Source organism: Dendrobium catenatum, unplaced genomic scaffold (assembly GCF_001605985.2).
Source record: "Dendrobium catenatum unplaced genomic scaffold, ASM160598v2 fragScaff_scaffold_153, whole genome shotgun sequence".
NCBI classification, from domain to species: domain Eukaryota; kingdom Viridiplantae; phylum Streptophyta; class Magnoliopsida; order Asparagales; family Orchidaceae; genus Dendrobium; species Dendrobium catenatum.
Window position 1 is genome coordinate 381,180 of NW_021318615.1, and position 23,738 is coordinate 404,917.

The window sequence follows — 23,738 nt, forward strand, 5'->3', positions numbered from 1 at the left end:
GATTCATGTAGCCGACCCCACGTAGTGGGATAAAGGCTTGATGTTGTTGTTGTTGTTGTGTTGTTAAAATCTTCAAGAATTATTTTGGCATGAGAGGACAATCCGTCTGATGACAACGGCGCTATCAAGTCATACTTTTGACATCAACAACAGGATTAATTAATTTGTTATTTTTAGTAAATTTATGTTTTAGGAAATATTTAAATATTCTTTTAAATTGTATGGTGTATTTAGTGGTATGTTTTTTTGTTTTTGTTTTTATTTCCTTACAATTTTCCTTGGTGTCTTTTCTCTGATAAATTAGATCCAAGTATTCTGAATGGATGATGAAGAACAGTTTTCGTATTCTACGTATCTTTATTCTACAAAATTCATTATTCATTGTTCAGATCCCTCTTCTCTCTCACATTGCAGGTTCTCCTTTCCTCCCTTCTAGTTACTTTCCTCATCTGATCACCCAGCTCCCTTCCCTTTATTTTCTATTGCTCATCTTACTTCCCTATCGATTCTTTCTTGTTTTTCTCTTGTTGCACATCTCCCTTCTTGTCTTTCTTTGCCTCTCTCTCTCTCTCTCTCTCTCTCTCTCACACACACACACACACACACACACACACACACACTCTATATATCTTTCTAGCTGATTTTCTTCTACTGGAAGTCTTCTATCCCATTCTCTATTCCACCTACGGCTCTTTGCTCTGTTCTAAAAACCATTGCACTACTGCAGTTTTACCGGGTCCCATGTTTCTACTTGTTTCTGACAACATACACGTCTCTGGACAGGTTTGGCTGGTTTTATTTTATTAAATTTCTAACGTTGTACATGAATTGAGCATTTCTACTTGCTGTTTTCTTTGAAATCCCCTATAATTCTCTTGCTTGGTGATTGTCTCTGTTTTGTTGACTGAACATTCCCTGGTCATTTTTCTCTGTTTGATCTACATATTATCTGCCACTGCAACTGTAATACCATCTCCTTTTGAAAAAAGACTGCTTTTGAACCAGTCTACTGATTCTGCTGACATCCATTTACATGCAGAGTGTTAGTTATTATATTCACTGTTTTGTCTCAATTTAGGTTCGGCTGCTACCGTGCTTTATTTTGGTGGTTATCAGATCTTTCATATCTATTAATTTGTCAGTTATAAGGTTCGCTATATTTTATCCGTCGCAATTCGTTCATGATTCACGTCCTTAATCTCCATGCTTCCTGATCAGAAAGGATAGGCTTTAATCAACATTTAAATACAACTAAATAAGTTCCAAAATTAATGAAGTAACCAACCAAACCATATTTGTTTGGTAAAACTTCAATTATAGGCATTCTCACAGCAATAGTAGTTGCTGTACATTTTGTTTGATTGTAATTTAGTTTGACATTTTATTATGTTGTAGGATGTCTTTCTGATCATAAATATTTGATTATTTTTTCCATTTTCTAGGTTGAACCTAATCAAGAGTTTCATGGTTTAATATGTGAAGGAGCAAATGTTCTTCCCTCAAAGTTCTTGGAGGATGCATTTCATGATGGATATGGTAGGCTTGTTGATGAGATATAATGCTTGATGCCTTCAAGTATTCTGATTTTCTTATTCTTATTTTTATAGTCTACTCTATGATATCCCTTTAACATGTAAAGTTAGGCTTAAGCAGAATCTGATAATATTTGAACATTATGGAGTGTATGATGATGTAAGTTATGGATATCAAGAGAGGACTGTTGCATCTTTGTACTTAACTTGCAGAGAACCTTTTAACATGCATTAGTTGTTGTCTATGATTTATTTAATTGTAGCCTATTATAGTAATAATTTAGACTCTCTAATCTAAGATTTTGGTGTCAAGTTATGCAGGAAAAATAGTCAATATACGACATTTGGACAAAATTATCAAATCCATCAATGGGTGGTATATTGAGCGTGGATTGTTTGGAATGGTAATTTCTCCCTTGCGATTGCTTCCATTAATTATTTGTGGCATGAGTATGCAGTTATTATTATTATTATTATAGTGGCTGGAATTGATTGTTAATGGTTTTAGCCATATAAAATTAATGGCTTGCTGGCCTACTTGGGCTATTATGTTTGCTATTATTTCAGGTTTCAGATGTTGAGATTCTCTCTGGTGGAATACTTAAACTACAAGTCTCTGAAGCTGAGGTCAATAACATCAACATTCGCTTTCTTGATAGAAAAACGTAAGAAATACATTTTTTTTTCTCTCATGCCAGACTTAAATATGAACTGCAAATTTTAAGTGCCTTGTTTTTCTGCACCTTTGTGTTAATCTTTTTTATTTTTGAAGTGGTGAGCCAACAGATGGGAGGACCAAAACTGAGACGATACTTCGACAACTCACAACCAAAAAGGGACAGGTAAAAACATTGCCAACTATATATTTAGTTTATGTATGACTTCTCCTTTTTTTGTTATGTTTTTCAGGAGATAAGGTTCTGCTTGGGGTTGGTGTTTTGTGGGCCTGGGATTAGATGGTAATGATGATGGAATAGGAATAGTGATGATAAGAAGTATGTGGATGTGCTGTTTGGTTTGGGGTTGAGTAGATGGATGGTTGGGGAATGTTATTGTGTTGTAGCCGGCAGTCAATTTCAGGCTGCATGAAAACCCAGTAAATTTACCTTTTTAGACCCGTAATATGACTTTGTTTGGTCTATTCATCAAGTGGGTTCCAGGTCAGAATGGAAAATCTTTATCAAGTGGCCTTCTTTAGGGGTCCATCTCAGAATGATGTAGAACTTCGATCAAGCAGCCTTCGTCTAGGTTTCAGGTCATTAAGTTGGTTCCAGGTCAATCTAATTGTGCATCTTCTGGTCTTTTGCTTTGTAAGCTAGTGTTGCTTATAGAAGTCTGTTAAAGCCGTTTTAAAGGATTGTCCGAGTTAGGTATCTTATGATTTCCTCTTTCAACTTTATAAAGGGGAGTTAATTGCTTTCCCTTTTGGTGGTATAAGACATTTTCTTAATCCAGAAAACCAATGTCATTGGCATTCTATGTTGTTGTGTTGGGTGGTTGGATGTGGGGCTGAGGTGTGGTGTGGTTGGTTGGTTAGATTTCATGCTACATTGAGTAAAACTATTATTTAGACCCTATGTATGAGAGGTTGGCGTTTGCCTCTATGTCCTCTGTCAAGGAGAATCTCATCAAGTAGTTTAAGATTGAATTCCTGCTCAGAAAGATTTTAAATCTTGAAGTAGCCTTAAGCTGGGTTCCAGCATGCCACGATGGATTATCTCTAGGTCTGAGCTTTAGAAGCCAGAGGCTCTAAGAATCTGCTGCTTGCCTAGCCTAATGGGTTCGTCTGGGTAATATGTCAGATTCTTTCCAATTTCAGAAGGCACAAATGCTATTCATTTAATCACATAACAAATAGTCTTAGTCAAACCGAACAACATTGGTAGTGCTTTCAATTTATTTAGTTATCAAATGATTCATGCCATTGTACTGTACAAATTGGTATTTTTTTTGGTGCTTGGGCTGGATCTAGTAGATCCAATCTTTGATTGGCTATAATATTTCCTTTTCTGAGCTTTCCTGCTTGCTGCCTGCTACTAGTTTAATCACTGCTACTACCAAGCCGAACGTTTTGTGCTGTGTGGCTAACTGGCTATTATATCTTGTTATTATCTACTTTAGTGTTGTGTAGACTTCTGCAGTCAGCAGTTTAACTGGCTGTTTCTAAAATAGAGCATGAAGGGTAATAGTTTTTTGTTGATTGAAAACTTGGGAGAGCCCTTCTGAGTGAAAAAAAAGACAATTACAATATTACAGAACCAAAAAGAAATGAATGGAAATCGCTGGATAAAAAATTAGAGAATGAGCTGGATTTCTAAAATGAACTAGTAGTGGCTTGTCTTGAATTTAAAATCATCTTCTCTGAAATATGTGCACCTCGTTCCCAGGATTATAGTCCAAGCTGAAGTAAGCTTGAGATAATGTATTGAATCTTATTGATTTATCATCCTTCATAGTATTTATTAAGCATCAGTTGTTCCTCTTACTCCAAGTGTTCCAAAGAGCCAAGAGTTGCAATAGAACATGACGGGCAATTTCTAATGACTAAATAATTCCTATAATGTAGACCGGAATGAATACCATCTTTAGTGATTTTTTGCCTCTTGCATTCCTATGCTTTTTTTTGCAACCCAGATTATTGATATATTAGAGTTCCTAATGCAACTAGAATGATGCTGTCACACGGTCACACCTTATTTTGGCCCATCCTTACGGTCAACCTAAAGTATAATAGAGAAGGAAAATCTAAGCATGCCCCTTCTTGCTAACACCCATTTTGAGCTACTTCTATCATAATTAGATGAGTAAGAAGTAATATGTTTAGACTCTCCTAACATATCAAGCTTTACACTTAACAATAATAAGCATGTAATATACTTTAATTAAACATCAAATATAATAAAAAGAAATAAAGAGCTTTAGTAAAACTTTTTAAAATTTATTTACATATCCCAAAAGTCTTTGTACAGACTCCACTTCTCTATGTACACTCAAAATATATATACACCAAAAAGGACAGTTACCTTTTTTTGTCTAATGCTTACGAGCTCCTTTCCCTTTCCTACAGTGCAACCACTACTAATAAGCTAGGGTTCAATGAAATATACAAGCAATGTATAAGAAATAATAATAACATTGTTAACAATTAATTTAGAACACATTGAAATTTTATACTGATTATGAAAAATGCATAATATTATTTTCTATCTTTTTAACTGTTCAACACCTTTAAACAAGTCATATGATGACTATAAGCTTTTTGCACCATTTTAGCTTTTCATGTCTCCAAATTCCTAACTTTTAAAATTGAAGCATCTCTCTTATTCAAGGTTGGGTTCGAATTTCTAACTTTTTAAATTTTGAGAGTGTAAACTTATCTTGTCAGGTCTTTCGCCTTTACTTATGCTGGTCTATCTCCCATGTATGATTTATTTCATTTTTCCAATACCATTCAATTTTAACAATCATACATTGTTTTATTGTAGTCACTAATTAATAAATCAACAATTATATGAATAAACTGAAATTAAAATGCTATCATAAACATAACAATTATGAATTTACATATATATAAAATTTTTACTCTTTTCTATGCATTGTTTGGATATCACTTCACTTGGAATTCATTCTTGTAGGTTGTTTTTTCTTCTCCTTTTATACACTACCTAAAACATGCATTTCTTTATTTACACATGCTAAAACATGCATTTCTTTATTTGTACATGCTTATAAATAAATGAAACAAGAATATGAATATATTACATATTACCTCAATTGTATTCTTTCTCATTCAACCAACAATCTTTCATTTTCTTCTTCATAATCTCCCTCTTTTCCTTCTTTCCTTTTTCCTACTGAATTCAACAACCGGTTTCGGCGCACTCAGCATTTAGAAATTCATATTTCAGTAACAATACACGCTAATTTTAGCAACTATAACATCAGTTTTCACTATTCTCCTCACTATTTCTGTACACACTATTACAAAAATTACAATTACTGATTTCCTTAGCATTCTACAATCCTAAACTTCCTTCCCACATTTCATTACCTCAGAAATTAGAGACCAAAACTGCAACTCCCACACACTATAGCCCTTCTCACATAGCCAACAGCTCGTGGCAACTGCATTGCTTCGTATGCCAGGGAGCAGCGTGAAAGGAATAAGGGGAAAACAAAATGCCTTATTCATAGGATGAAAATTCCACTAAGCATTATTATATTCTACTCCTCCACTAATTCCTTTCAAAATCTCAACCCAGTTGTTAATTTCCAGCCTTTTTAATCAGACCAATGCATGCAAGGCTAACTGATGTGGCTACAGTAATAATAATAAAATAATGAAATAGCAAATACTGAAATATGAATAACAACATTTCTTTTTTTTTTTTTAAATTTCAATTAACTGTGACAGAGATAATAATCAGTTATTCATATAATAGAATTAAAAGTTTATTCTTACATTTATTTTGAGCATTTCAGGTATTACAGATGCAATACATGTCATGCAAAAGACATATGATGATAGGAATTTCTAGTCAATGGTCACTAATTACACCAAAATAGATTTCTTTAGGTATAAAATAAAAAATATGTGAGCGACAAACAAACATGATAATGAAATGATTGATTAATTCAAAGGGATCAATGAGACATTCAAACCATGAAAAAAATAAACGAGCAATAGTGATATTTACGTTGCAATTGAAATCCCCACAAAAGCATAGTTAACTAAATCAAGACTCTTGCAAGACTAGGGACAAAATGATTAAGAAGAAAAAAATAATGAAATAGATCATCATAGAAGAAAAATTAAGCATCTTTTTGGTACAAAAAGATTTCTTCCTTCAGAAGTTTATCACACTTGTACAACATTCAAAAGAATCTCACATCCAAAAGAGATGATAGTGAATGAAGAAAATTGGAATTTCATTAAATAAATGCTTAATAAATTACATTACTCATGTATCTATTTATAGATTTATCATTCCTAGGTTAATAGATATGGCTGGTTTTATTTCAATTTCGTGAATAAGTTTGATTTCTTTCATAAGTTCAGGTATAGTCAAATGCTTAATTTTATTTTCAAACTCCAATTGTTCCTCTTGATCAATTATAAATTTAAATTCATGAATATAGATATATATTCAGATTTAAAATTATCAGATATAGATTCATATTTGAACTATAAATCTTTTTTTTTACATATTAAACATCTTTAAAAGAATATTAATAAATTGCATTCTCTTCATGTAGATCGAATTTAACAATAAATTATAAGAGATGGTTTTGATTTTTCTTTAGAGACAGTAATCATAAGTGCAGTGGCCCTAAGAAAACGATTGAAATATTTCTCAATATGCATGCTGCCTTATGCAATATTTTTGGTGAATTGTAGTTTATTTTGATCTCTAATTTTTTGCTTAAAGCTTTTTGTGAAACAAGTAATAGTAACATAATAATTTAAAGACATAATATTTAGTCACAAAACCTATAAACTTAGTATAATACTTGAGCGAATGATATTTCTCTTGTTTACAATTCTTAAATTCCATGCAGTTGATCCCTAGATTTAGCAAAGGACACGTATTGCATTTATTCTAGGTTTCTTATTAGCCAATGATGGCTTTATTGCAACGCATTGCCTCAATGATATGTTCCATTAGTTTAGGCTTGTCACATTTACCTCTCTGGGAATCAGACAAATTATATTTTTCAAAGAAATCTTCCAAATCATCGATCCAATTTGAAAATTTTCTTAGATCATAGCTCTCATTGAATGTTGTAATATGAGTTTGAATATCAAAATAATCATTAACATACATGGTTTCATTTAAAATTTCATATTTTGTTATTTTTTATTTGACCAAATATTATTTTTTACTTTTAGTTGACATTATGATGCAACAACCATAGGCTCTAATACCAATCAGTGGAAGATGTCGTAATATTTTTTATGCTCTACTATCTCTTTCTGAATTTAATTAGAGTGATGTTGATCACCCAAAAAATTGGGATTCTCAGATTGAAGCTTACTAATGGCATGAAAATCCCTGTAAGTGTAAAGTTGAAAAATATGTAAAAGCCAAACCAATATGATAATACAACGCTCTGTAGCTTAAAAGAATCCGTGAGAAATTTGAATCATGAAAAATTAACTAGAAAGCGTAAATTCTAATGAAGTCATGTTAGTGGTATCTGCATAATGCTGTGCTACAGCATTATTTTTTGTTCTTATGAAGGCGTTTCAATAAAATGATTTTCTTTTTGAAAAACGAACTTATGGTTGGTGGTTATTGACAGGTTTTCTTATAAACTCTTTGTAAGCAATCGTGCAATATGATTTTGTTATTCCCTTGAGAAAATTATACATCCACAGAGTGGAATATATCATTAAGATAGTTGGATAATAGCCTCAATGATAATTTTCTTTTATTTGTTTTTGCCAGAAGAGTGCAGTAATATATGATTGTTATTTGTACTTTTTCTTTACGTTGAGCTAATCCGATTTATGATACTTGGTTCTGTCAATATGGAATATGTTTATTATTTACAAATTTATTTTTGTTATTGCCATTTTTTTTCTTATTGCTTGTTTTGCTAATGTTGTTTTTTAGGTTTATAGTTTGCTTCAAGGAAGAAGAGATGTAGAAACAATTTTAACTATGGGAATTATGGAAGATGTGACAATTATTCCACAACCAAGTTCAGGTGCTACTTCCATCCTTATGCTAGTGAATTGTTTTCCATTTATGAATCGAGAGGTTTTTTGTAATTTCGGAAATCTTTTTCTATGTTAGACTAATTTCTAGAGAGGGTTTACTGAAGTATTGGATGAGATGCACAAAGAACTACACAAAAAAATTCCTAGTTGTCAAATTAAGTAAGGATTAATCATTTTTAATTCAAAATGAGAAGATACATTTTATTCATTCCAAATGATATTTTTAAAGTTGCTGAAGTATGAAATTTCACGAGAATACTATGAACCAATATAAAACTATTCAGTGAATATAATTCATACCACAAAAAGAAACGCACATATTAAATTTGAAAAAAAACTCAATCACATAGAGGTACAAATCGCTAAACAGTTAAGAAGTAAGAGCAAATGATAGAATTCAGCAAGTTGAAGATCTAGCCTCATTATTGCATAAGGATGATTTTCCGAATTATCAAGACTTATTAGGCGCTCAAAGAACGAAACTTCAACAGCACACTTAATAATTTAGAGAAAACATATTTTTATTTTACAATTCAATATCTCTATGATTTTTATATGACTGGGAGTACCATTTGAAACCAAGCAGTCCAAACTAAGTAATTTTTCATAATCCTCCAAGATCTAGACTTATATTGCAAGTTTCAATTTAGCATATTTGAATAACAGCATGAAAACTAAATTTTCACCCTTTGTTTCAGTCCAAACAGAGTATATCCACCTCTATAATTTTTGATAGCAATTCCCTGCTATTCCCAATTTTCCTAGCTACAATACTGAAATATGATGGAAACAATCACACAAAACTCCGTAGCTGAAAAAAAGTTGAACACAGTTAGAAGGCATTGCAGCTGAAGGAAGGATGACAAGCACCAAATTCCAGCTATATTTGGAAGTTTTGTATAAAGAAGGAATTCAACATCAGGCAAAACATGTTTTATGTAAGCCCAATTCCCTGCTTCAACAGCATACTGAGGAAGTACAAATAGAGCTGCAGACTCAAGGCATGCGAAACACTGATATTTTTCGAATTTGATATTACACATAAAAAATGGAGAATTGGCCATGTGCTGAAACTAGGAACTGAAAACAACTGAACTAGCCTAAAAGTTAAATGGAAACAACTTCTAGAAGTAAACCTAGCCTGAAGCTGTAATCAAAATATTGGAGAACACATCCATTGTCAATAGGATCATCATTATAGATGCGTTCTATGAAAATAAAAAAAAATGTACAACACATGGCTCATAAGTCATAACCACTGAAAATCAAAATGCATGTCTCAGAGTTCACTCTCAATGCAATATGTGGATATATAATTTCTGAATTCCATCAAATCTATCTTGAAAAAAATTGGACTACTAAATGAGCATATGATATCCATTGTCATGCCCTATTTTTATCTCTTTGGACGATCATGTCATTACTAAGAGTACACATTTTAGATATCTTGGTCTATTGTTTAGAGTGATGGTGAGGATATCATTAGTAGAATTCAAGTTGGGTGGTTGAAGTGGAGGAATGCATTAGGCTTGTTGTGTGATAGAAAAGTTCCCCTCAAACTTAGGGAAAAATTCTATAAGATGGTGGTGAGACCTGCAATGTTTTATAGTGCAAAATGTTGGCCATTAAAAGTGAAGCATAATATTAAGTGTTGCAGAGATGAGGATGCTCAGGTGGATGAGCTGCTTTACACTTAGAGATAGGATACGAAATGAACATATACGTGAAAGGTTGGAGTAGTTTCAGTGGAAGATAAGATTAAGAGAGTCATTTTAAATGGTTAGGTCTCATAAAACGGTGGCCTTCCGATAACTCAGTTTGGAAAATAGATGTATTATATTTGACTTATGTTACGAAAGGTAGAGGTAGACCTAAAAAGATTGGTTAGAAAATATTAGAAATGACCTTTTTTATTAGATTTAAATGAGAATTTGATTCTTAATAGGACACAATGGAGAAAAATGATTTATGTAGCCAATCCCATATAGTGTGATAAAGGCTTGATGTTGTTGTATAGTCAACCATGAGATGTAGCAGAGGCAGATAGTCATTCAGACATATTTCAAACACTTGACATTTGTTGTTGAGGATTGAGTGAATAGAAAATTAGTTTGACTGAATTATAATAAAACATACATTATACTTCATAATCTTGATTTATTCATCATTTATAATAACATGGATGCATAGATAATTTAAAAATAACTATGAAAATATAATTTTATCTCATTATCCAATCAAGGTTTAAAATTGCGTAAATAAGCCTCGAGGCGTTTTCCGTCCGTGAGGCGAGGCTTAAGCCTCGAGGCGGTGTGAGGTGTAAAGCCTCACGGACGAAGAATTGCGTAAATGAGAATTTACGTATTCTAGTAGGTAAATAACAGTAAGAGTCTATCATACAATAAAAAAATCTAAATGAGAAATGAAATTAGTGGAAAACTATAAAATAGATGCAATATATGCATCTTATAGCATAATTCAAAGTACAAAAGTACAATTATAAATCTATCAAAACTCCCAATGTACAACACAACAACAACAACAACAACAACAACATCAAGCCTTTATCCCACTACGTGGGGTCGGCTACATGAATCCTTTTTCTCCATTGTGTCCTATTAAAAGTCAAATTCTCGTTTAAATCTAATAAAGAAAGGTCATTCCTAATATTTTCTAACCAAGTCTTTTTAGGTCTACCCCTACCTTTCTTAACATAAGTCAAATCTAATACCTCTACTCTCCTAACCGGGTCATCGCAAGGCCGCCGTTTTATGTGACCAAACCATCTAAGGCGACTTTCTCTAATCTTATCTTCTACTGGAGCTACTCCAACCTTTTCGCATATATGCTCATTTCGTATCCTATCTCTAAGGGTAAAGCCACTCATCCACCTGAGCATCCTCATCTCTGCCACACTTAACTTAGTATTATGCTTCTCTTTTAAAGGCCAACATTCGGCACCATAAAGCATTGCATCTCCAATTGTACCTAAAACCGGTAGTAGAGGTGTCGTAGAGGGCGGCCGAACACTAGAAGCTCACCAGCGTGAGGCGATGCCAGCGGGAGAGGCGGCAGGAAGGTCGGCCGAGGGAAGCTAGGTCGCGGATCTGGGCTTGCGGAGAACTCTGTTCGGTTCGGGTCGGCCGAATGAAAGAAGTGAGAAAATAGGTTTTTTTTATATTAGGAACTTAAGTGGGTGGGACCCGGCTCTATAAGGCTTGCACTTCACCCATTATTGCACAATTGGGCCTCTGAGGCACGCCTCATGGATCCTTAGACGTAAGCCTCACCTAGACCCAAAATTGTTTTAGCAATGAGGCTCTTGGGGTTAAATTGCGTAGAGGCGTGCCTCTTATTGCGCAATTTTAAACTATGATTTCAATTATTTTTTACTCCTTAGGGTTTTATTTATAACATAAAAGAAACTCAATATGTAATTTCCAATTAATTTCTCCAAGTCCTCTAAGATTTTGCCTAATACTAAATTTCAATTCAGTAGTTTTGAACTTCAGCAAGGACAACAAATTTCGAACCTTAGTTTTATCCGAAACAAAGAATTTTCATCATTAGAATCATTAACAACAACTTCTGATTTTCCCAGCTACATTTTATTCTCAAGAAGGAAGGACATTATCGAGCAAAGCTATGATACCCATAGATGGAATGAAACAGCCGTGCAAAGCTGTTGGGCATTAAGGACACCATGCACCAATTTTCTTCTACAGTAGAAAGTTCCTTTTAATAAAGGAATGCAATAGTTGCCCAAAAAAAGTTTTACGCAAGTCCAATTCTCTGCTACAACAATATATCAAAGAAAAAGCTCAAGGCACGTGAAACAATGACACTTTCCAAAGTATAGGCTGGAATGAAAATACTGTGAATGAACCTGGGCTTAAACATGAAATAGGAAAGAACTAAATTAGTGATGTAATGCAGACTAGAATGATGAGCCAACTTGGAGAACAAAAAGACAAAATAAGGCCAAACTCGATTCAATTGAAGCTTACAATCAACCAAACAAACATCCAGCCAAGCAAAAGACAAAATCAAACAGAACAAAATAAGAACATAAAAACGCTATCCTCAGAACAACCAACTAGCGGTTTCCTCACATGCATCGAATGTAGGAGAAATATAAAAGATAGTGTTTAGGCTTGCAAACCGAGGGTCCACCACTGCAAAAGAGTCCAACGTCCTATCAAACTCCTCCGGCAAATGCCTCCAAAAAATCAGCCAACAAACAACTTCCAAATGCTCAAGAAGAAGGATACATGTGGAGTGGAACTTGCGTAGAGAAGAAGAGGGTAGAAGCCGAGACGAAATAGAGAGGAGAAGAAGGAAATGGAACAAGCTCTCAAGCTTTTCCAAGAGAGGAGAAGAAACCCTCAGGTTTTTGGAGACTTTTCTCAAGATAATCAACAACCTTTTATGCCTCAAATCAGCCCCTATATATAGTAGCCAAATTGGTCTACTTCCTTTATTTCTTATTTCCTGCTTTCCATTACATGCAACCAAATCACACCTTGGCTTAAAATGATATCATGTTCTACCTTTTATGCTTCAATTATTTTCATTATAAACTACTTATGATTTTGTGTGTTATTCTAGATGGACGGAAGGTTGATTTGGTTATGAATCTGGTTGAGCGCCCAAGTGGTGGTTTCTCTGCAGGTGGGGGAATATCAAGCGGGTAAGTGATGGCAGTAGATAGTTTTAGTATGTTTGTATACGTAAATTTATTCTCTTACAGTTTGATTCTTTGAAGTAATGATTTGGTGTGGGACATGCAGGATTACAAATGGTCCTCTGTCAGGACTCATTGGGAGGTATTTTTTTTTTAATTGCATCGGTAGTTATAATCAACATTTTTTTGTGGTTACTCTATGTTGACTGTAAGCAAGCTCACTTATATCAATCTATGTATGTTCTCTGTGTTGTTTTATGTTAATTTTTTTCTCATTGCAAGATCATTTGGGTGAAATTTCACTTGTTGAGGTAGCGTGTCTTATGTTTTTTAACAAAGTTTCATTTAACATTTCATAGCCAGTTAGAGTTTGCTAATCTATGCTTGTTGAACACGGGATAATGTTTTGAATTAGGTATGTTAATGTGCAGGATGTGGATTAGATATCTATATTATAATATTTATTTATTTTTAAGTAGCATATCAAGGTATTTGGATGCAGCAGGACTTCTAGAATTGGTTGTTTGTGGGAGAGAGATGTCGAGCCAAGAGAAGTGGGGAAAGATTAGCTAGAGAGAGAGAGGAGTTTAGTGAGGAAAGAGAAAATAGAGAGACTAGGGAAATGAGAGACAAAATCAAACCAGAGGAAGCAGAGAGCTGAAGAAAATGCATTCAGTAGTAAACAATAACATAGAGTTTGTAAGCTAGAATTCATGGAAATATCCAACAAAAATTACAAAAAAACCTTGGACAAACGACTTAAAGACTAGTATTAGGATAACAAATGGAATAAAGGACATGAATAAATGCTAAATGACATGATGATCAATGACAAATAAAAGAATGAGATATTGATTAGTGCTTCATGCCTACTTTAATAATGTAGAAGTCGAGTATTTATTTGTGTCAATTTAGGCTTGGGAAAGCTTTGGATAGCTTAGTCACCCTTGTTTGTTTTTTTGTAGATTATTTGGGGTAAAGTAGATGTTTGTTATTTGGACAACTTGGTATTTGGCAATACTTTTAGGATTAAATTATCTATGGCATTATGAATGGTATTATGTGTAATATTCATTTATCGGTAATTAGAAGTTGATTAATTATTCAAAAGAAATGACTTTTGCATAGAATTTTTCTCTTCGTAGCTTGCTTTTTTAATGAAACCTGAGGGCAACCCATTGCTTCTCTTGATCTAGTCATGAGGCCTCTTTTTTTTCCACGGCCTCTTGGCTCTCCTCCATTGCAGCATTTACTCTCTTGATCTTATCAATTTACCTCTCTCTGTCAAATTCTTCCTCTATATTGATTCTTGCCATCTTGGTAGCTCAAGATGGTAGTTTCATATTGCACTCCATTTTGTCCTCTTTCCAGTTAACCATGAGGCATGAAAGAGATAGACAGTCTAGTCAGGCACATTTCCCAACAACAATGATCCTAACTTTGCCAACCCTATGTAGTGGGATAGAGATAGATATTGATGTTGTGCCCATCTTGAATTTACTAATCAGGATTAAGTGTGTGAAAAATAGTCTAGTTAAATCGTCATAAAAATGTATCTCATTATATTCATTGATATGAAAGTATGCGTATTTTAAATCATCAAAATAGACTATAGAGCATCTAATAATTTTATAGAAAATTTTTATACACTAGAATTTTCTAATTTACATAATTTGCATTATTTTTTATACTACTTTTCAAAAATTTACATTCATCTATGATGCTGAGGTACAGAATAAGTTCTATCACCTGCCTATGGTTATACCTTCTCTATCTTTCTTGAAAAATATTCATCATAGTATCTAATGAGGTAAATACTTTATAGGATAAATATTTTTGATAGAAAAGGATCAAGATGACCCCTCAACTCTTTGTGAGGGATCAAAATAGTCTCCAACTATTGTGAGGAACTAATTTCGTCCCTCAACTCCTCCAAATGAGACTTTTTTAGTTAGTTGATGGTGTTAAGTATGGGGGTAATTTAATCATTTTAAATTAAAATATTTAATAAATGTAATTTTTTAGAAATTATATTTTTGTAAAAAATTGTTATTAACTTTTCTTTAATAAAAAAACTATACATAATTTTAGTTTTTGTTTTTGATAATAAAAATCAAAATTTTCTTTTCTCAACTCTTAGGGGTTGTTTATTATATTTATAATTATTAATTTTAATTATTGTTACCAAACAATTAATTTAATTAAAATTTAAATTAAATATCAATTAATTTTAGTAATTAATTATTTTTTTAATTATATTATATTTGTTAAGAGGTTTGATGGAGAAATATAGAGAAAATAAGGAGGATCTACATATGATATTTATTGATTTAGAAAAAGTCTAAAAGGGAAGATATGGAGGGTAATTTTATCAGTAATAGTCCTAGTGAGGGGATTGCGACTTTGGGCGATCAAGTCATTAATAAGAGTACACGTTTTAGATATCTTGGATCTATTGTTCAGAGTGATGGTGAAATAGATTGTGATATTATCAGCATAATTCAAGTTGGATGGTTGAAGTGGCGGAATGCATCGGGCTTGTTATGTGATAGAAATGTACCCCTCAAACTTAAGGGAAAATTCTATAAGATGGTAGTGAGGCCTGCAATGCTTTATGGTGCAGAATGTTGGCCATTAAAAGAGAAGCATAATACTAAGTTAAGTGTGGCAAAGATGAGGATGCTCAGGTGGATGAGTGGCTTTAGTCTTAGAGATAGGATACGAAATGAGCATATACGTGAAAAGGTTGGAGTAGCTCCAGTAGAAGATAAGATTAGAGAGAGTCGCCTTAGATGGTTTGGTCACATAAAAAGGCGGCCTTCCGATGATCCGGTTAGGAGAGAGGTATTAGATTTGACTTGTGTTAAGAAAGGTAGGGGTAGACCTAAAAAGACTTGGTTAGAAAATATTAGGAATGACCTTTCTTTATTAGATTTAAACGAGAATTTGACTTTTAATAGGACATAATGGAGAAAAAGGATTCATGTAGCTGACCCCACGTAGTGGGATAAAGGCTTGATGTTATTGTTGTTGTTGTTGTATTATATTTGTAATTATTTTTTTTAAAACTTTTCTTTACCCCTTCTCCATTGTTCGTTGCTCTTCAACTTCACCTCCTTTGCTTGATGGTTAGAGTTTTGAATGACTAGCTAAATAACTTCTTCGCCTCCTTCGACAACATCCGTTCCTATCGGATCCGAAATCACACTTCATCATTCATCTATTCGATCGGAAGTAAGGACGACGATGGGAGATTGCTTGTTGCGAAAGGTATCCATCTTTCTTTTGTTTGCATGCTTCTTCGGCCAAATCTACTGCGATCGGAAGTGACGATGACGGGAGCTTGCTCTTTACAAAGGTAGCCATCTTTCTTCTGTTCACGCGTTTCTTATGCTAAATTTACTGTGATTAGAAGTAACGACAATGACGATAGTTTGCTCGTTGCGAAGGTAGCCATCTTTCTTCCGTTCACATGCTTCTTCTTTGCTTGTTCCAATAATACCCTCCTGCCCATCTCAGTTTTCGGTTTAAAATTGACGGCATGATCAAAATAGTCTCATTTAGAGGAGTTGAGGGACCAAATTGGTCCCTCAAAATAATTGGGGATTATTTTTGTCTCTCACAAAGAGTTGAGGGACCATATTGGTCCTTTTCTAATAATTCTAAAATAAACTTCAAAAAATAATTGGCATGCTTGTCTTTTAAACAATAACATGAGCATTTCTAAGTATAGATATAGCTAACATAGTGTAGTAATAAATTTTAAAGAAAAATTGCTTTGATATTTAAATAAACAAATCACTTAATTTTATGTAATGAGCATGAGTATCTATAAGAATATGAAATGAATATATCAAGTGTTAAATCATGAAGTGCACTCTATTTATCAATTTTTTGCATCATTTTCAGCATTTTATTTTATTCATTTATTATTACTCATTAATTCATTAGAAATGTCAAATAATGCATTGTAGACTTTTTACTCATTTATATCATTGGTCATCAACTAGCATATCAACCCTAAAAATAAGTGATAAAATTTGAACAATCCAAAACATTTAATCATCAATGGCCCTCGACCTCAAGGTTAAATCTTATAGTATCAACTTTCTTGGATGAGAATTGGAAACTCTCTTTTTCCCAAATGGAGGCCTATCTTGTCAGAATTTTTGTCTCTTCCTGTGTAGATCATCATAATATGTTATTCTATCCCCAACCTTTTATTGACTCTTTTTTTCAATTTAATCTCATCATCATCAACATTTAAAATTTTCTTAGCACTGATATTCACCTAGCATTAATTAATCTATTTAGCATGCATTAAGCATCAACATGATCTATAAAAATTAACATTTATGCATTTAAATAAATATTAAACATTTTTTATTAAAATATCTTGAATTTTCTTTTTGCTGATGATAATTTTCTTGTTGATAAGATTAGAGAGGGAGTTGAAGGAAAAGTTGAATTATGTGGGTCAACCTTAGAGTTTAAAAGTTTTTGTTTGAGTATATTTAAAATAAAATACATGGAGTGTAATTTTAGTAGTAGTAGATCTAGTGGAGGGATTGTGACTTTGAGCAATTAAGTTATTAAAAAGAGTACATATAATGCGGTCATCCGACGATGGACGTTAATCAAAGGAAGAGACGAAGATCGACGACCGAGATTCCTCCATTTTATCTTAGTTTATTAATTATATATTTGATTTAATTATGCGTTTTCCATTTTTACCCTTAAGGGTCTTGTCTTATGTAAGCCTAAGGGGTAAAGTTGTCTTTTAGTTTCTTTTAAGGCCTATATATATAGAGGCCATTTCTCTTGTATTATGCAATGATGGATTAATAAAAAAATTGTTTCTATACTTTGTTCTTGAGAACTATGGAGTTCTTAGGAGAGTGGAAGTCCCTATGTGAGGGCAATGAAATACCCACCAACTGCAGGATATGTCTGGGCTCGTGGTTGAAGTCTCTAGGTGAGGGCATCACATCACCCGTCAGCCGCAGGATGTGTTCAGGCTTACGGTTTATCTTCGTTCCCTATCTCCTTCCCTCTCTCTTTTCTCACCTTATTCCAACTCTCGGCCACCACCTCCCCCTTCTCTCTACCGTCGGCTCCAATCCCCTCTCCACCACAAGTTTTCGTTTCTCCTCCCCACGCCCCCACTCCAACCGCCGGCTAGCTCAGCCTTAAACCCCACCACCACCTAACGTTAACCTAGATCCTAGCCGTCGGCCTCCCTTAGCCTTGTTTCCAAAATTTTCCCTGGCCCTTACTCATTTCCTAATATAGTTTGTGTTAGATTTGGAAGGATTATTAATCCATGTTTGAAATCAAATTCAAATTTGAAATATTTCCTAATTTAGTATAAGTTATATTTGGAAAGTTTTCAATTCTTCAACCAATCTCCTATTAGAATTAAATTAAAAACCGATTCTTAAATCACATCTTTAATTTAATTGGTTCTATTTAGGAAACTCCTTTGAATTATTTTCCCTCCCACTCTCTCCTTGAAACCGCCGGCCCCCTTTTCATGCACAAGTTTGAATTTTCAAATTCAAAATAGCCTCTTCATTACCTTCATAAATTAATCTGTTAACTTGGAAAATTTCTAATTTGAATTCAAATTAGTTTGAATTTCAAATCTCTTTCCTAATCAATAGAGCTTTTGCGTCCTCTCTATCCCACTCAGTTTCAAGAGTTTGTTATTTCAGTTTTTTCCAACACTTTATGGATGTCTTTGTTGCCCTCTTTATCATTTACTCCAGCTCAGGAGCACTAGGAACATTAGCACCAAACCTAATATTTCCTAAAAGTTATGTTTGTAACCTTCCGGCTTGATTTTCCTCTTGGGTGTGCTTTTACTTGAACTTATTGTTGCTGTAGTCAGTTCCTCCACTCAACAGCCCTCTTGCCATAATTTTACAGTAGTGAGAAGGGCTGACAAATTCTTAGTGGATCCTAGTTTTTATGTAGGTTCTCCGCTTTGGATCCTAAATGGATAGAGGACTTCATGCCCATGTCTAGGAGGTTGGAGAAATCCTTTTTAACCCATCACATAGCCATCTTTTTTAGCACTATTGTTTAGTCAAGAACATATATTGTTCTCGATATTATTATCTGTCAAAGTGCTTATTAAAGCTAGTAAGAATACTTGTTGAGTGTTTGGATGACGAATCCACCCAAAGGTTAGCTGGTTTCATTGACTTGATGCATGTCGCCCCAACTTCATGTGGATTTTCAATGTTTTTTTTGCTCATTAGTAGCGACTCCAGAGCTCCCATACATGTCAGAAAAACTTACCTTTGATTGCCAACCACCTCGTGGTTCCTGGACATGAGACCTCAAAATTTCTAATTGAAGTCCCATGCATGCCTTTTATGCCACTTGACTTGTCAGCTGGTGCAGTGGTCCGTCGAGTTCGACATCCTCATCCTACACCACCTCAAATGTGGTGTAGAGTTATTCGTTCAACCTTAACCTGTGGTGACACTTGTGAATCACCCTCAAATCTATCAAAATGACAGAACCTCCCCTTTGTCATTCTCCTTTTAAAATTTCTACCAAAATCTATATTTTTTTTATTAAAACTGATGTAATAGACACATGGGGATTCTTTTTAAAATTTTGTAATGAATTTCTACAACAATGGGTTACAAATTAAGCTCTGTAGTGATAGGTTAGAGAATTATGAGGGTGTCCTAAAATGTTTAGTACTCACGCCATTACATGATCACCTTCATTGCTTGTGTAGACTTAATTAAATATCTGCAGCTTTCCATTACTTGCCCTACAACTCTAGACAAATTTGAGTAGGCTCATAGGATATATCTTCTACAAAAGCTAAAAATAAACACAAATTTTCAAAACAACTCGACCATTGATCCACCTTTTCAATAAAACTAAAATCAACATTAGTTCAATTTGTAATCCAGACATGTCGTTACAACATAAGTTGTATCCCTTGTGTCTTAAACATTGGACTAGTCAAAAAATACTTGTCAAGGCATATTCATATTGCAAGCTTAAGACATGTCAGCAATAAATCAAGTTTAATATTACATCTGCATAAAATGCTATCATATGTATACTGGGTTGTCTTGCCGTATGACTCATTTTCTCCTTATTTGTTAGATTATATTACGTTTCATTGAGATGTGATGACATGAATTTAAAACATGCATAGATGGTGTTACAGGCAGCTCTCATCTAGATATTATAAGTCCATCTTGACATTGGGTTGACATGTCAAAGATGTTTGATAATATTGTTGATCTATGCTCGACATTGTTTGACATGTTTTTCACTAATAATACAATGCAGATGTGCATTACTTTGTCCAAAAAAGTTCACCAGTCTATCAAGGCATTCATGCAGACTTCGCAAATGTTTATAAACATCATATCACAATATTCACTCATATTAATGGATCGATATACACAGATTTTTAATAGCCCACGTTCTTCAATAATGGCAACCATTTATGTGGCAAATAAGCCTAAGACTTAGGTTCGACCTTATTAAGTCTCAATTGACCTCCGGGTTATGGTGAGTCAGCTAAACGTGCTTGTTAAAATTTCTCACTACTTTAAAACAGGTAAATTCTACTAAAAGGGTGCTTTGCCTATAGGATGAGGTCATAAGATCCTATAGTAGGTTGATTCCAGTATCTAAGTTATAAATCTCATGTGCGACGCGCCAAAAACCAATTTCGTAAGCCTCGGCTCTCTGACCAACCCTAAATAACGTAATAAGCCTTGAATTTTAGATTAAGTTAATAATAAACCAAGAACCCAAATGATGTTTATTGGGCCTTTCAATGAATATGAGCTCCATCCGAACTGACAGGCTTAGAAAAAAGTTGTTAATCCCATCAAACTAATTCATATAGGCCATCTCACTTGTAGGTCAAGGCTATAAAACCTATTATTTTGCTTTCCACATCCTTGATGATATACGCCCCATCTCTTTTAATCGGGTTGGTACAAAGCCTACACATCTATTAAATCAAACCATGTGCATTCTAATGGATATAAGCCCTAGCCTAATTAATAGGACCAACATGAAAGAAAACAAGCCCCATCAAATTAATCTAGTTAGTTAGATCACCTTACAATGATTAACATACAATTTTCTTGGTCCATTCAGACCAGTAGTGCTTGATATTGGTGATATGAGCATATATGCTCCAGAAATAATAATTGTTAATTTGTTTCAGAAGTTGATGCTTTCTGATCATCATTTATGGTTAAATCAGAACAATTGATTTAATAATTATGAAGATGAACTTTTTTCGTTTGTTTAAATTTGAATTTTTTTGCTCCTTGCACTTCAGATTATTTTGCTCAAAAAGCTTTCATTTTGGGTAATGTTCCTTCTACAGTTGTTTTTTATATGGTTGTGCCGGCATGATTATTTGTTTCTTTCGGTCTTGTCTTATTGATGGGATACCTAAATCTGCTGATATATTTATTGAATCTAAGATATGCATATCTTTAGAACTAGATTGTTTTAAAAAATCTGTCATCTTTTGCATGCTGAATATTGAATTTTTGTTGCAGCTTTGCTTATTCTCATTGGAATGTATTTGGGAGAAATCAAAAGCTCATCTTTCATTAGAAAGGGGACCAACATGAAAGCAAACAAGCCCCATCAAATTAATTTAGTTAATCACCTTACGAAGATTAAAATACAATTTTGTTGATCCATTCAGACCAGTAGTGCTTGATATTGGTGATATGCGCATATTTGCTCCAGAAATAAATATTGTTAATTTGTTTCAGAAATTAATGCTTTCTGATTATCATTCATGGTTAAATCAGAACAATTGATTTAATAATTATGAAGATGAACCTTTTTTTGTTTGTTTAAATTTTAAATTTTTTTGCTCCTTGCACTTCAGATTATTTTGCTAAAAAAACTTTCATTTTGGATCATGTTCCTTCTACAGTTGTTTTTTTATATGGTTGTGTTGGCATGATTATTTGTTTCTTTTGGTCTTGTCTTATTGACGGGATACCTAAATCTGCTCATATATTTATTGAATCTAAGATATGCATATCTTCAGCACTAGATTGTTTTAAAAAATCTGTTATCTTTTGCATGCTCAATATTGAATTTTTGTTGCAGCTTTGCTTATTCTCATAGGAATGTATTTGGGAGAAATCAAAAGCTCAACCTTTCATTAGAAAGGGGACAAATTGATTCCATATTTCGAATAAATTATAGTGATCCATGGATTGAAGGTGATGACAAGAGAACATCCAGAACTATCATGATTCAGGTATTCTATGAATTCTTTCCATCTCATTGGTTTGGTAGTGAAGCCTTTCTTTTCCTGTTACAATAAACTTTTATTTTTATTAGAATTCAAGGACTCCAGGAACTCTTGTCCATGGGGGTCAACAATCTGGTCATAGTGGCCTGACAATCAGACGAGTTACTGCTGGAATTGAATTTAGTCGTCCTGTTAGGCCCCAATGGAGTGGAACGGCTGGTATAATATTTCAGGTAACTGTCATTGTTATCTGTCATTACTGACATTCTAAGTCAGTGCTTACCTCTATCTATTTTGTGTGGCTTTTTTGGGAAATTCATCAAATGTTTGTTGAGCATATTCTATATTAGATCTTCATTCTTTTAGGAAATTTCCCGGCAGGTAAGTTTGTTTATGCATTGAGTGGCATAAATGATTTTACACTTGAACATAAACGTTGCACACCAGTATAGCCTAAATAAACCACCTTATGTATTTAAAAAAATAAACCACCTTATTAAGACATACCTAATGGCAAACAATAAGCATAGAACATGTAAAGATAAACTGTTGAAGTTATATCACATGTTTTTGCCATACAACTTTGTGATGAGGTTGTCACTCAAAATCCTGCTCAACAGAAGCTAAGTTGAACATTTAACAAATAGCCATAAGTATGATTTAACAATTTGCCAAAAGTATGAGCATACCACAACTTTTACAAGGAATTATACCAACTCTAACCACTTATACCAAGGAAAAGATTGTCAGTATACTTGCTGTAATTTATCATTATTGCTAATTAACCTACATGAAATATGCGATGATATTTCTAACTATAATTAAACTTGTGATACGCCTTAGGTTTCACAAATTAGGGTTTACCCTAATTTTCCTTCAAAGATGATATTTCTCCTCCAAATCAAGGAAAGTTTTCTTTTGTTTAGTTTAATTTGAAATGTAAGAGTTTGTTCGTCTCTTTCCTCGTCTTTAGTCATTTTCATCCGTAGAAGTCCGTCGTGTCTTTTGTGATCAGGAGATATAGGCTCCCTATATCTTTTGATTACATCAATAAATGGCTAGTTTGGAATCATTGGAGCTCTTTTGTTAAGGATGGTAGATGTACTTTTATGTGAGCCACATCCTCTTATTCACTTCACATTGATGTAGGCTTCCTTTACTATTGTAGGAATATACACCTTCAACTTTTGTTGGGGATTGACCACCATCATATTTGATTTATCCTTGAAAGTGTCCTTGTACTATCCTAGAATCTCTGAATGGATCATATGCTTGCTAGGTTGTTTTTTCTGCTCCTTCTGAGTTTAAAGAAAGCATCATAATATTTCAGGGGTATATTGAGTTAAAAGTATCCATAGATCTCCTTTTGCTAGTTGTTGGTGGTTTATTTTAATTCTAGGGAATTCACCTTGCTCATGGGCATAAGTCTCCATTTTCATTACATCCTTTCTTATAGAAAAGGACACTCTCGATTGAGAATATATGTTGTGCTCTAGAATGGAAGTTGTAAGCTTTTAGATT

At 33.6% G+C, this 23,738-nt stretch overlaps 1 protein-coding gene across 1 annotated transcript in view; it reads left to right on the forward strand.

Annotated features, from left to right (window-relative positions):
* LOC110096918 (outer envelope protein 80, chloroplastic) overlaps nt 1-23,738 on the forward strand; it is a 63,626-nt gene that overhangs the window by 13,277 nt on the left and 26,611 nt on the right. Inside the window, exons 2-10 of the mRNA XM_020823069.2 lie at nt 1,443-1,536; nt 1,854-1,936; nt 2,100-2,197; nt 2,305-2,374; nt 8,150-8,243; nt 12,865-12,946; nt 13,047-13,082; nt 22,070-22,223; nt 22,307-22,450. Coding sequence (XP_020678728.1) covers nt 1,443-1,536; nt 1,854-1,936; nt 2,100-2,197; nt 2,305-2,374; nt 8,150-8,243; nt 12,865-12,946; nt 13,047-13,082; nt 22,070-22,223; nt 22,307-22,450 — 855 coding nt within the window. The remainder of the gene's footprint in view (nt 1-1,442; nt 1,537-1,853; nt 1,937-2,099; nt 2,198-2,304; nt 2,375-8,149; nt 8,244-12,864; nt 12,947-13,046; nt 13,083-22,069; nt 22,224-22,306; nt 22,451-23,738) is intronic.